The 16,162-nt window shown below is 28.4% G+C and overlaps 1 protein-coding gene across 1 annotated transcript in view; it reads left to right on the top strand.

Annotated features, from left to right (window-relative positions):
* LOC121120585 (uncharacterized) overlaps positions 1–16,162 on the top strand; it is a 173,753-nt gene that overhangs the window by 134,598 nt on the left and 22,993 nt on the right. The window contains exons 6-7 of the mRNA XM_040715460.2: positions 6–192; positions 15,779–15,925. Coding sequence (XP_040571394.1) covers positions 6–192; positions 15,779–15,925 — 334 coding nt within the window. The remainder of the gene's footprint in view (positions 1–5; positions 193–15,778; positions 15,926–16,162) is intronic.

The following is a 16,162-nucleotide window of genomic DNA, read 5'->3' as shown; positions in this document are numbered from 1 at the left end:
CATAGATGGCCGCTATGATACACCCTCACATTCCCTATATAGAACCCTACAAGATGTTCACCTCGAAGACTTTTATCAGCCCTGTGAACCTAATATTAAGTCCAATACTGGTCCACGATTGCCTTGGCAGGATATTCATTGCAAAATTGAGGGTCCAGCTGCAAGAGATATTATGATTAATTTTGTTGAAAGGTAAAACAAAGTTTTCAATATTTTATGCCACAACCAATTTTTACTGTTATGAAAAAAGAGTACAGGCAAAAAATTTGTCGACATTATTTATATGGCATTCACAAAATTGTAATTCTATTAAATTAATTGGTAAGTACAAAGAAAAGTACACAAAAATGTATAAACATTTATATCGATATTTCTGAGTTTTTAATAATAAATTAGTTATTTTTCTAATCAAACTAACAGATTGGATGTTATCGCTAAAAAAAAAAAATTAAAAAAAGTATTATAAAAGATTCTTTTATCAAAATATAGGAAACTTTTTGCCCTAAAGAAAATCATTTTCTTTTTTTTTAAATATAATATACTTGTAAATCAATAATTGAAATCAATATTTAATTTAAAAGAAATTACAACTATTTTAACATATTAATGGAATTTCCTTTTTTACAGAATAGACAAATCTACCGATAAATAAGTATTTGTAGATGAAGTAAGCATAAAAATAATTTTATACGAAAAAAAATGTTACACATTTTTTTGTAAGTACCAGCTACTTTCCAAATTAGAAATCTATTCTTAAACAAGCTTTTTAAACCATTTTACTTGGTTTACTTCAGTTAACTAATTTTATACTTATATTTGCATACCAGGAAGTTTTATACAAAAAAATTATAAAATAGTTATTTGTGCACAAAAGAAATATTTTATTTATTATTTGCACTCAGATATTTTTTTCCGAGGGTTTTAGGACACTTTTTAAAAGTCAAATGCAATTCTACTAAACTAACACTTAGTTCAAAAATTTAGTAAATGTATTAGTAATTATATACAAAATTGACACCATTAATATTTGGTAATAATTCATCCTGCAAAATTAACTAATTATGATTCTTATTTATGTTACTTCAATTTTAAAAAGTTAATTATTTCCGTACTTCTCATTAATTACAATAATTGATTTATATTTACTCCTAATAATTGATTAATTTAATTAGAATAATGTTTCAAAAGTTGCTTCGAATTGTATTAAAACCAATTTAACAAAAAATATGATAAATGCCCAATAAATAAATAAATTACAAGGAGAAAAAAATGTTAAAAAAGATTACGAAATGAATTAATTATAAATTAATAAATATTTAATGATTAAGATTCGTGGAAAATAATTTAATATTTTATTTTTAAGATCAGAGTACATGATTGAGAATTATGATTCACAAGTATAATATTGCAGCATGATTAATAATCAAATATATATTTTATCGTTTTCAAGAAACTATCAATTCGGCAAAAAAGTTGTTTGCAAAGTGTTTGCAAATATTTTTCAGTTACTTTATATTTTAATTGTAGTGTATAGCAAGTTTAAAGTATTTATATATTCTGATATTTATATGAATAGTAATTATATGTCACAAAAAGTTATACTAAAGTTCAATTTAATTTTAATTCTTTTAAGAAACATGGACTTACATTTTCACCTTTGATATTGCATTTGACTCTGTAGATCAAACTTTATCTTGATTAAATTGGATTCATTTTTTACCGATTAATGTCGTCTACAGCTTATTGAAAGAAGAATTGAATAAAAAAAATCTTTTTGGAGAAATTTTGATTTCAATTAGAATTGAATTGCAATCTAATAAATAAACATATTGAAATCTAATCAATTAATAAATCAATTAGTAAGTTGATCTCTTTAATACAAAATAATAAAATATATAATTAATGTTCAAAATTTGTTAAAAGACTAAATTAAATTTCTCTCTAAATATAGTATATTAATAAATATTTAGACAATCATGACAATGATGTATTATTCAACGAGTGCAAAAGGGTATTTTTTACTTTGTTTTGAAAGGATCTTTTTTCGGACACAGACCCTATTATAAGGGAATCTTTACACCACTGGATACCTAATATGTATTTTAATGTCCATCTAGTAGTGAAAACCCCATAACAGATAAAAATATTACATATACAAAAAGAAACATGTCTATCTTCCTCCTCCTTTTTTTATGCCTAGCAACATTTTTTGTTTTCTTCTAGCTCTATCTACTATTAAAAGTAAAAAGTGAAAGGAAGATTGTATTAGCCAGTTAATTCATCCTTGATGAATACTTATGATCATTCAATCTGTTCAATAATATTTTAGGTAGTAACATGAACAGAGATTGCATTAGCTAGTTATTTCGTCTTGGGTTGCTGCAATTCAAATGAAAATTTATTGCCGCAATGCAAATGAACACTTACAAGCATTCTTTTGAAGAATTAAATATTACGCAGGATACTAATTTATTTGGAGGTAAAGTAATTTTTTAAAGTTTTTATGTAGTTGGTTCATGTATTAAGCGACTTTTACTTTAGGTAAGTTAAGAGTAGGTTAGTTTATTGACATGGGGTTGAACAGGGTTTAATTTATAAAGGGTAATATAATAAACTTTTTATTTGTGATAAAAAAAACATGAACAAAAAAAAAATCAAAAAAATTATTAATAATAAATTTGGTTTAGCTATACACTGAGAGGATTGTTATGTAGCTACTGATTATTTAGTATATTTGTAATTTGCCAAACGCAATACCAGTTTAAGAATAATTCTGATGTACATAACCTTTTTTTATCAAACCCAGGAGGCTACCCAAAAAAATATATCGTTCTTGAGTTTTTAAATTATTGTTCTGGAATTAATTAGGTACTTTAACATTTGATTGAAATAGACAAACAAAGGTTATGAATAACATTATTTTTTTAAATATTTGACCACTACCATTTTGTGTCCGAATGTGTCCCCGCCAAATGCGTTTGTAGAACGGGGAGGCTCATCCTAGTAAGGAAATACAAAACCAAAGGGCCTTAAGGACATATGAAGGTTTTTCTTCCTTTTTTTCTTGCCTTACTTTTTTTTTGGTTCACTGTAAAATGATTATGGTAAAAGGTTGCGGACAAAAACGATGGGGGTAATATCGTTGTGAGACAAAAACGTTGTGAGTAATATTATCTTGAAGAAATATGATCGTGAGCAATATGATTGTACAACAGCAAGATGTCTTATGCGAAGGCGCTAGCTAAGAGTCAAAGAAACATCAATGATGATTTTAAGAAAATATACTTGAATACAACACTCAAGTGGGATACATTCGTCTTCAAAATAAAAGCTGTAAATATTTTTAAAAGAATAGATGAAGATAATCTGAAAAAATTGATAAGTAAATTTTCTGAAGTTCTGGAATCCTATCCAAAAGCAAATTGCGATAATCCAGATACTTAAAAAATATTTACGAAATTTAAGTCAATTTGGAGAACTTCGAATTAAAGACACGAGGTCAACACTGACCCTTATACTTATACTGACACTTATACCATCCCACAAATAATATACATAAATAGAAACATAGTGAACGTAAATTTCCCAGGGGCACGACTCAATGCTTTCAAATGAAGGAATACGAATCTGTTTTAAATTATACTCAAAACTTTACCGATGAACAGAAAAACATGTAACACACTTTAAGATTAAAAATGACGTAGTAAAAGATGCTAAGCTTAATAAATCCCCTGGGCCATCTGTCTCTGTGTTCGAATTTAAAAAAAAAGTAGGTTGAATTCTTGATGCCTGTTTTGCTCTTTATTTATCTGTTGTTGTTTTTTTTCCTGATTTGCATCAGAAGGACCAATTATCTAAATATCAAAAGCTAACAAGAATCCATCATACCTAAAGAATTACTGACCGTTAAACCTCTTTCTTTACAAATTTCAACCTGAATATGTGAGACAAAATATATGCATGATAATTTTATGTCGTCCCAAAAGTGGTTCATCTTCCAAGAGTATCGCCATACAATGAGGACACTCTTAAAAATATATTCGCACTAAAGAGGTCAATTTCTCCAAGCGCAAAGCAGAAGGAACACTTCATATTATAGGGTTCACGGTCTACTGAATAGTGGAGGACTTTCTGTGATGAGCATCTCAGAAATATGGAAGGTTCTTAACTTTTATCGGGTTAAAAAAATTTAGCATAGCAAGAAACCTTGGTATTTTATTCTTAATGACTTCCTGAAAGAGAGACAAGTCTTTCTTATGAGTAACCCCAATGTTAGCTTTTAAATTTTTCTGGAGAATCCTGCATTATACTGCAAACGAATGCAATATCTATGTAACAGATGCATATATGTTACAATGAAGTTTTAATTGTCTTTCAGTTGAAACTGCCCATAAGAGGAACCATCTCCGCCGATATTGCTGCAGACGTTCGATGGTCAACCTCACTAATTGATAAAATGGCTGAACAGTCCTTTAAATCAAGGTTAGGTAATTTTAAGGACGTTGAAAGGCCCCTGGTGCCGTTCAGGATGAAAGCATCGATGGTTCCTACGTCAGAGATTAGAAGAAAAAAATCAACTTTGGTTCCTTTTAACGACTATTTCTAAAGGTGAACTATCAAGAAAGCATCATATAACATCATCAAAGTAATAACAGGTAAATATTTGACATCTTGTGAGAGATTTTTCAAATATTTACTACCTTCATGATGAAGGTTTGGGCAAAAAAATTAAATGACCAGAAGAGTATTTGTCTTTTTGCAATGAAGCAAGAGAGACTAACTACTACCTCTTCAAAACAATGCAGACTTTTAAGTAAAATTTATGAGTGGATACTCTTGGAGAATTCTGGAGCTACAACTGGATGATATGAATGTTTAGAACACTATTGTGGGAAGGAGGACGGCCAAGTTAGCGCCATTATTACAAAAACTCAACAATTAATATATACTAAAAGGATTAAAAAGGTCATAAACTTTACATACGTCATCCCAATTATTAATTTACATATCAAAGTCATAGAAGATATTGACTAGTTCTACAGATAACTAAAGACTATGCTACAATTTTTTAGTTACTCTTCAGTAAGTTTTTATCTTTATTTTTAGTTTGATAATTTTCCTATTTTTACCGTTCTTTTTTTAAGCTTAAAATCTCATGTTTTTTGCGATGTGCTAAGCTTTTGGTTTTGTCCAAAAGTTTATATTTGGTTATGAATATATTTAGGGACGGTGGTCAAAACAAAAAAAGTATATGTAGTCAATCATTTCTTTTTTCTAATTATATAAAGTGGTATTTGATGGAGTGTACTGAATGGGCTTAACTAATTCACGATTTATACTATTTATGATGTATCGCTTTGTTTAGAATGAATTATGTATCTCAAAAAAACTACTAGATTTGCAATATAATTTATGCAATAATTTTATTTTTGCAAATATTTCAAAAATGCATCACGCATGTTTGGATCGGCTATTATCAATAAAATTATATTTTAATATAAATTCATGCAAATTAACATATAATACATGTATTATATGTTAATCTACAAGTAAAGAAGAAGTACATCTACAGAGTCGATTACATCAATCGGACCTTTTTTAAGCACGTTTTTATAAAAACATATGTTAACGTAAAATAAAACATTTATTTTATTTTCATATTAACATTAACTCGATATGGAGTCTTATAGAACTATCGGCATTTACTATATCCGCAGGAAATATGATACCCAATGTCACTGCCACTCCTATCATCGGCACACAGGCTCATGATGTATGCTGGAACCCTTGTTTTTAACAAGAATGAGCCCTCATACCAACTTCATGAACCCCACAATCATTTTGATTATATTTGCACGGTCCAGTTCATCTCATCACAAAAAGAAATTATTTTCTTCCCCTTGAACTTCATTCGTTGAACAATAATTTATCATTTGAGACCCTGATCACTTCAATTTTTTTTGTTAAGATATGGTGTTTGTAGAGCTTTATAAATTTATTCAATTGATCTGGAGGTTATAGTTATATAACATATAATGTAACTTTGGAATATGAAATATAATCATTTACATCTAGATATTAATGTTTTATTTATTTCATCTGTCAAAAAAGGGTTAAGGGTTAGGGTTATGGTAAAGATAACGTTTATAAAAGTTTGGTTCAGATAGTCTTCAAATCCGTTGGTAATCCAGTTTCTTCTAGATTGGCTCATGTAGAAGAGTGAAAGGACGCTCACAACCAGATTTTCAATTTTCCTATAGTTTGAATCCTAAATAGACTATTCAACTATTCAAAATATCAAGTGTTTTTAATGTTAAAGCTAGTAAGGATAAAATTTGTAAAAATGTTTTAAGTTACATATTCAATAATATTAATTTACTTAAAAGGTTGATCCTGAATCTATAATTAGTTTTTTCTTATGAAATCTAGTTTTGGATAATTTTTTGTATATAATTTTTTTATCCGTTTTGATCATTTTTATTAGTGTAAGCCAACTTTTCAATATGAATAAAAACAATAATCTACATAAAAGTTATTTTTTTTTCGCCTAATTTGTTGTTAATTTGAAATATGTCCTTGAATTTTATTTGCAATCATCTAAATTGAGAAAAAACACTTTAAAGGTTAATAAAGCTTTTTTAGGGGTTTGGTTAACCCTTCAACGTTCTCACCAAAAAAAAAAAGACGATCATTGTTGTTTTTTCATCAGACTCCAGAGGGCTTTTATACACCTCATAAACGGTTTGGATATCGATTCATGATGAAAGTGTATTCTAAAGAACGTGCATAATTTTTTTGCACTGAACTAAAACAAAATTTATTTCTATTCATATATCGAAGATATGGTTACTCAAAATGTGATCTACCAAAGTGTCAAACACAGGGATAAAAGGTTAAAAAGAATAACTGCTCCTATTTTCTATTGGGTTTATGTCCAAAGTAACTCAATTGAAGCATTAATACTAGTGTTTCAATTACAAAAAGAGTATTTGGCTTGAAAAAGTTTTCAAAAGCATAATGTTTCCCTTCTATAGAAAATTAATGAATTAACAGAATACCTTTATCTATAATTTATTTTGAGTTTATACATATTATTGGACCTATTGCAAAGCATTTGAAAAAAAAAAAAATATGCTACTATATGTGATATGCAAAACCTTCTTTTGATTTATTTTAAAAACAGGATATATCCGTATATAAAGGTACAAATATATGTTATCGAAACTTTGTCAAAATATTATATATGTGAGTAGTAATAGTTTATATATATTATTGGACCTATTGCAAAGCAATTTTAAAATAAAATAAAAAAATATGCTACTATATATGTTATGCAAAACGTTCTTTTGATTTATTTTAAAACCAAGATATATTCGTCGATAAAGATTCAAATATATTTCATCGAAACTTTGTCAAAATATTATATATGTGAGTAGTAATAGGCTATTCAATTTTAAGCGATAAAGGTGAGAAAAACACTAACAATGTATAATTTTTGAATAAATATATCTTTAATAGGGCTAGTAAACAGAATTCCATTATTTTTCAAATAGTAATGCGTATTTCGCGTTATATAAGTACAATTGGTTTACACTAAATGGTGTTAGAAATTTAAGATTTCGTTCTAAAAAAACTTTTTATACACTTTTGTGATTGTTTGGCTAATTAATTCTGGAGCGTTGGACACTAGTGAAGAAAAAATTTTGGTTTCTTTGATTCCGCTCTAATCATTTTGATGTAAAAGATGAATTACGTTATGGAAGAGTATTTTTCGAAAATCTGGATAAAATTATGAAAATTGTAGAGTCCGACCATCTCATAAATACTGTTTTAATTGCCAAGGAGATAAACTTTTATGACGAAAAAATACTAAAAAATGTACATCTTTTTACTATACCTTATTCAATTTAATTCAATTCAATTTTGAAACAATAAGGTCAAAGGTTACACAAACCAGTCTGTGATACATAATTCAAGTTATTGCCTTTTGTTGTTAATTTTTAGGAAAATGATTTGATGGGGAGGATTGCCCTCTATCAAATGCTTACTCTATTTATTAATTTGTTTTGAAAAGATTATATGTAACATAAAAAATTATAATTTTCCAATAAAACAATTTTTTAACATAAACTTAAATGATATTTAAGGAAAAATAAATTAAAAACTCATTTTATTGTTTATCTAAGAACTCAATGCGTTTGTGCTTACTGTACATATCAATTACTTATAATGAAACTTTTTATATGAGTTCCATTCACACATATATTTAAACAATTAAAAAAAGTCAAGCATTTACTACCAATTTTTTCAATTTGATAGACATCAGCCACTCTCTCATGGATAGTACACGTCTTCAAAATCCATGAATAAAATTTGTTTATTAGCAGGGCTCCAATTCTGTTTTTACTATAATATCAAGTCAGAGACTTGTATTTCTACTAAAAGATATGAGCTATATAAAGTATCATTATCTTACGACTAAAAACAAAAAAAAACGTATTTAAAGTCACATCTTTAAACATTGCATTATTTTGTTAAATAACTTTAAATGATTAAAATCCATAACAAGATTTATAAATGTGCCTAAATAAGTATGAACAAAGGAAAGTTTATTGTTGTCATTCTAAGAAGCAACAAGCATTAAATTTTAGTCTTCAATTACTTCCTTAAGGTATTTATGTAACCCTAGAGACCGTAACATCTTGTGCATATCCTATTTTGGATCGATCCTCTATGTAAATCCTTAATTTATTACACTCTTTACATTTACAATTTTTTGGGGGACGGTTCATTAGTTTCTGAGTTTTTGGAAGAGGATTAATTATGAATGTATGTCCAAGGATCAGAGTCGGTAATAAATAGATTACTTCGAAGGAATGGATTCGATCCAGATTGTTAAGTTATTTATAGATTTTATTAGAAGAGCCGAAAAACATTGATGATTATTTTATAGGAGAAAGGAAGTACAGTTATTTTAATAACAATATAAAATAAAACAAAGGAAAGCAAACAGGGATCATTCATAGAACGTCATCAGAGTTTCCCCACCCCCCTCCAAAAAAATACGGTGAAATAAATAAATTTAAAAAACAATAACAAATATGATATATATTTTGCAAATTCTATTTTCTGACCAGATTTTGTTATAATTGATGGAATTCTGATATTTATATTTAGAGTCGGATTCGGTTCATTGTAATATCGATGATTTTGTTCTTTTATAAGTTTTTGAATATAGACAGATTTGGAGTATATTTAACTAGTTTATGTTTTCCAGATAAATATTCAATCTTGAAAGTATTATTACTTCTTCTGGTTAGGACTTTCATTTGACCATTGTAAGGGTCTTCATAGAACCTTTGACACGATCCACACATATCCAGCAGTTGAAATATATTTCGGAATATACCATAATTTTGAAGAATGATTCAATTTGAAATAATTCTAAAGTCAAAATTATTATGCTATAGTTTTAAATTGGGAATAAATGCAAGTCCTACAATAGAATATTAACTTTTTTATCGTCAATGAAACTACTAGGTATCATAATTTCTGAACCAGTCAAAGCAGTATTGAATTTGCTAAAGTGATCTTCCTGAGGCCAGGAATCAAAAGAGGCAAGTCAAAATGTAATTTAGTATTTTCGGCTTTCAATGCAAACTTTATAACCCTATGCACTCTTTTTATCCTTCCAATTGTTTGGGTATGGTACGACGTCATACGTAGTTTATGAAAACCAACTAGGGGTGATAATTGATTGGAAAATTCAGATTCAAACTGTTTTCCACGATAAGTAACTATTTACAATGGTACTCCAAAATGAGAAATCCATACATGTATAAAAGTGGTTGTAGTTAATAGCAGAGCTAGTTTTATCAGTTAGTGGATAAACTTCAATCCATCGAGCAACTTATTCAATACGATTTAGAATGAACATATATGGTAAAAGCTAAGATTGTCCCGGAATTTCTACAGGTGGTATAGGACTACAATATCCAGATTAATTGTTCGAAATCTACCTCCGGCATAAAGTGGTTGAATTTCAGTCTTTATATGATGACCCACTTTCGACTTTTGACAATTCTTACATTCTACTTCCCTCACTTTTATTTCTGTGTCCCTAGATGACCAGAATTGACATTAATGCTTTAGATTTTTCACTTGAATCTGATTAATTGTGAAACTAACAAAAATATCATTATCAAGCGAAGATGTAACATATGGGAGAAGGAGTTAACTTTTCGTAAATTCTTTCAATCTAACCTGAAATTTTTATCTTTTTAAATTTATGTTGAAATTAATAATAATATTTTATACATTCTTCTTCTGACTAAGCGATGGTTTGAGCATTTGTAATTTGAGGTAAATCAATACATACAGAATTTTACCAACCTTGCATTTGGACGTGATAAATATTTAGTGACTATATTGTCTTCACCTCTGATAAATTTAAGGTCCTTTACGAATTCAGTAATTAATGACAAACAACGTTGTTTTTAGTCTCACTTGGCTTAATTTTGAGGGTTATGGTCAGTAAAAATTGTCATATTTTGACACTCAATACAGCGTTTGAAATGTAACACGGATAAATGGGCTCCTGATAACTTACGATCGAAAGTTGAATATCTAACTTAGGTTTGTCTTATTTTCTTAGAGAAACATCAAATGGGAGATGGCTCGTCATCTACAATGTGATGGAGAACGACTCCCACTGCATGATTTGAAATGTCCGTAATTCAATACAAAATATATTTAACTTTGGGTTAAGAAAAAGTAAGCAACAAAATTGATATAAAGTATTTTCATATTCTCAAACTATGTTATTTCTGAGTACAAACTAAATCCTTTTTAATATATAATAAACAGATTAATTCTATTAAAGGTGAAATCAGATTAACAAAATTGGATAAAAATACCTATTAAATACAGTAATTCCTAAGAATCACCCCAATTCTGAAGGGGATACCAGTTTCAGGAATGCTTTGATAACCGACAGGTTTTCTTCTGACTCCAAGATAATCAAATTTATTAAGACCAAAAGGGGTTGTAATAGCAGTTTTATGTTTATCTTCTTTATTGACAGGAATATTGTAGTCTATTTGACAAAGGTAAATCTCACTCAATATTCTTGAACCATCAAGATGAGTAGCAATTTCCTTCATATGAGGAAGTAGATATTTATCAGGAATTGTTTAAGCTTTTAAAAGTCGGTAATGACTGACCATTCTTGTTTCTTCTTTACAAAGAGCTAAGGTGTTTTCAATGGCGAACTGGAGGGCCAAATAATTCCAGATTCAAGAAGCGTTTTAATAATTCCTGGCAATTCTTCTTCTTTTTTATTAGGAGAAAGCCAGCAAAATTTTAATGCACACGAAGGAGAACGTCCAGTATCTATCCGATGATGTACGCCCGAAGGAATTCCGCTTGGGGCGTTATTAAGACAAGATACTGTTAAATAAGGATATTTTACAAAAATATATTTAATACAGGATTCAAATGTTGCAAATATTTGATTCATAGCAAATATGTCATTCTTTGACAAAATAATGCTTCCAGCTAAAATACCAGTTTTTGGATCGGACAAAGTTCCACTTTTGTAGTCGATTACAAACTCCTAATTATGAAGAAAATCAATTCCTATTATAATATTAGATACATCAGGTACAAAAAAAAGTCCATGGATGATTCCTGTGTAATGCATTGATTCCAATTACAGAAGTTAACTCTCCAAATACTAGAATTGCTTCTCCATTTGCCGCAACAAGCTTTACAGTTGACGGAAAGAGATAATTAATTTAAGCTTTTTCAATAGGTAATAGTGATGTTGTACTTCCTTATCGATTAAAATGTCCAACTTAATCAAATTATTTATTTGACTTAAGACTTTGATAAAGGACAAGAAATTTCCCGCCAAAATAACTTTTTTGTTCATTTTTTCGAAAGACGAGGAGAAGAAGGACATGATGAAGGGTCTATCTTTATATCCAATTTTTATTTCGGAAATATGCACCATTTCTTAGTAGAGCGTGAAACATGGGCATAAAAGAGATTTGGTTTAAATAAAATGGGACGTTGGTTGGGATTAATATGGAATTATAGTTAAAGATTTGATTCCTGGTTATGATTTTTATCTAAAGTTTTTCATGAGCATGAAGTCACTTGCTTAATTAACTTCATATTAATAATTTCATGCAATTGATCAGCCAATTTCACTAACTATTCTGAAGAATTTTCAGACCTTCAAATTAAAACAGGGAAATTTTTGGATTAGTGGCGTTAAGAAATTTATGTATCCTCTAGAATATTTTTTTTTTTTTTGATGTTGTTTCACTAAGAGGTTTAAAATATTGTCAAGATTTTCCAATCATCATAGTATTTCCAATTAACTCATCCAACAGTCCGCTCTTATATTTTTCAAAAAATGTCAGGAATTTCTGCATTCAATTTGACATAAGAGTTTGATGTTCGTGTCTCTTTCCCAACTATTCAAAATCAAGAGTCCTGACAGGGACTTTGGAAATCGAATTATTTTCGCCCTTTTCTCACAATTTAATTTTGTTTTCTACAACCTGATGAGCTGCTACAAGTTGATTAATTATGTATTTAAGTTTAAGTATCCGAGTTGGTAATAAATAGATAACGTGGAAGGAATGTATTTGAACAAGGTTGTTGAGATATTTATAGATTTTATAAGAAGAGCCCAAAAATGTGAGTTATTATTTTACAGGAAAAAGGAAGCTTAGTTGGTTGAATAATAGTGTCAAATTAAACAAAGGAGATAAGACAGGGATCAGACACAGAACGGTACAAGTTATTACAAGTTATATGAATATAAACATTTTTATAGGAATAACATTAATTCCATTTCTTTTCTTATGGTTTTCAAAACTTTGTTGAATCATTATACTGTAGTACCATGTCTACTATCATTATCAAACCAAAACAAAACTGTTTTGATATATAAAACTTGTAGTATGGTATGATACAACTATTAAATTCAAATAAAGTATTATATTGCAAATATATCCATTTTTGTGGGGATCTATAAACATCCCAAAAAAGTTATTGCATAAATATTTGTAGGGAAGAAACGGAGAGTTAATTAATAAGTATGTAGACAGTTCTTTTCGAGGATAATATTGTATAATTAATACTCAATATATAGTTGTTTCTTATTGGATTACTTATACAGTATGCTACAAGAGAAATTATAGCAATGATATCTTCAGACCTAGGTCTCGTGAGACATCTATGTATTTTGTAGAAACATATGTAATTATAAATGAACGAAATTAATTTTCCGAAGGAAGTCAATGATATTATATTTTTTTTCCTTCATGATACTCGCTCATTAAATATGAACTCTTTGCATAAACGAGGGTGGTTTGAAAAGTTTCCGACCTCCCGAAAGTGTGCCCTTTATGCAAGCCCACACCGTTGAACCCAGGAGGCTGAAATTTTGCATATGTGCCTCTTTCAAAACTGGTGAAGCTAAAATGGGAGTGCCCATTATTTGGGCTGTAATATAAGGCAGACTTATGCAATACCAAAAACATAAAAACCCCTTTTTGCAGCTTAAGGAGAATAGATAGGGGTTAAGTTAAAAATCAAAAGTGAAAAAAAAAAAAACTCAAAAACAACTAAACGATTTAATATTCAATCAAATGTAATAAAATACAATTATTTGATTAAATATAGTTTTAATTAGTAGTAATGAATAACTAATTAACCATATTTTTTTAATTATGAAGTAAACAAAATTTTGCAGAATATTTGAAGTACAAAATATCATAAATGTATTATACACTTTAAAAAAATATATAAATCAATATATATCTTCAATGAATAGGAATTTTCGAAGAACCTTCTTTGTGTGAAACATACCTGCATTAAACAATGATGCATAATTTTATCAAAGAAAAGTAGTTTTTTTTTTCACTGCCAATAACACTTATTTATTTTCAAAAAAATAGATAAAATATAAAGTTGAAAAATATCCAAATTTTTCATCAATACCCATACATACAGCGAAATTCAAATTTATCATACAGGTTATAAATGAAAAAAAAAAAATTGGGGCGTGTAAGATATAATTTCATTCTTCTTTTTCTAGAAAAGTTGACTTCTTAAAAAATGGAAGATTTAAAAAGGTTCTATATAGTAATATAAGATGTCTTATTATTTCTACTGAATTTGTCTAAATAATTATGTTTTCCTTTTAGCTTTAATATGTTCTCAAAGAAAAATTATCCACTTGGGATTTAAAAAACAAAAAACAAAGAGGATATGCTTATAAAATTTACAGCATTAAATGTCTTATGGGTATCGTTCTTTTTACTTTGAGTAAAAATATTTTTCCTTAAATATTTTTGTAAGACTATTTTCAATACTATAACACAAAACTAGTCCTTTATAAGTTCTAAAACCTATATAAATAGAATTATTAAAAAAATTGTATTTTCTAAGAAATGAGATGTAAAATGTTTTTTTTTTTCATATTATAAATATTCAATTTAGTATCTCACAGACAACATATGTAATGGCCACCATTTCCTGGCCTATTCACATTATGTAATACTTTCTTATTTCAATTTACTTTGCGTTCAAAATGTATACTACAAGCATATTTGGACCAATACTATAGATTTTAATATTATTATCAGTAAATTTATTAAGTTCATTTGTTGCCTTTGTCAGAGTGTGATGGCTAGAGTTGTGAATTCTAAGCATCCCCCCTTTTGATAAGAGAAAATTGCACTAATTAGGATAAATTTAACATTTTAGTAATACAATTTATCCTTTCCGTTAAGAAAATTGAGTTAAATAAACATGTTATATATGTACATGTATATTTCCGTCTTGGTATGGGCATTAATATAAGAATGGAAAATCATACCAGATACGATTACTCACGATGCTACTTTTGCCACTGAGTATCATATTCTTAATTACCAAGGTAAATTTAAAGTGCAAGAAAAGGAAATAGGTCCCTAATACATTTAAATACTATAAAATAATTTTGTGGTTCTCCAAAGATATGGCTGTGGTGTCATAAGCAATTACAATTATATTACTAATCTCCCAAAAGAAATTTTTTTAAAACCCTTTCCTGTCGTCCCACATAATAGGCACATAAATTCAAGACCAGCCAAAATCCCAGAAAACTTAAACGACCATTGGTCAATCAAGTGCATGGAACAAACTAATTTGGAAGTAACTCAACCTCTGATCTTTCAAAGCTGCAACACTGAGAATTTATTATGGAATTATAACTATACGTCAAACTTGAATTAAGGATAAATATCAGAATAATTCTTGCCAAAACCCTTGTTATTCATAAATTGTTTGGGATTTGAGTCTATTTCTTTACTCTCATAGCTGCTAATGGAGCTAATCGTGATTGATACGTCGTGAGAGATAAGTGTTAGGATAACGTTGTCAATTTTGGTTATTTTTTTAATAACCAGGCATTGCTTATAATTTACAACTCTACTGCTGATGACTTTACAAATTTTCTCAATTTTTCAACTTATTTTTCTGAAAAAACCAAACAATATACGTTGTTTTAGATTGAATAATTTAATTTAAAATGTTGATTATAATTATAGATTAATATAATCCTACATACAAAAGTTAGATGATTAAAGATATGAAGAAAATGATTTGTAATTTGCATTTTTATGTTTGTATATCTGGAAAAATTTGCTTATAAAATAATATTTTCTTATATTACAACACATCACAACTTTACATCATTAATTATATTTTATCATTAAAGATGGGGTAAAGAGCTACCAGACAACTCAAGACTTCTAATTCAAAACGTAGAGTATCCAGACTACGATATTAAAGACGTACCATGTCTTCATGAAAGTGATAGTTGGAAAGTTCAAGTTTTTCGATCAATTACATCAGATGGAGCTAGGTAAGACCGATTTTGTTCCTCTACATGACTCACCGTTATTATTTACTCATCTCTACTATACAAAATTTGAGAGATACTAGCCATTTTATAACAATTTCTTCAAGGAACAATGTTGTGGAACACATAATTAGCTGTCGATTGCAAAGAAAAACATTGTCTTAGCTGACATCATGAGCACATAGTAGGAAAAGAGAGTTGCGATAACAGCACTCCTCTGCGCAGAATTGCCATCAGGGA

This window comes from Lepeophtheirus salmonis, chromosome 6 (assembly GCF_016086655.4).
Source record: "Lepeophtheirus salmonis chromosome 6, UVic_Lsal_1.4, whole genome shotgun sequence".
Classification (NCBI taxonomy): domain Eukaryota; kingdom Metazoa; phylum Arthropoda; class Copepoda; order Siphonostomatoida; family Caligidae; genus Lepeophtheirus; species Lepeophtheirus salmonis.
The sequence above is the reverse complement of the archived record's forward strand: the minus strand, read 5'-3'. Positions and strand labels throughout refer to the sequence as shown.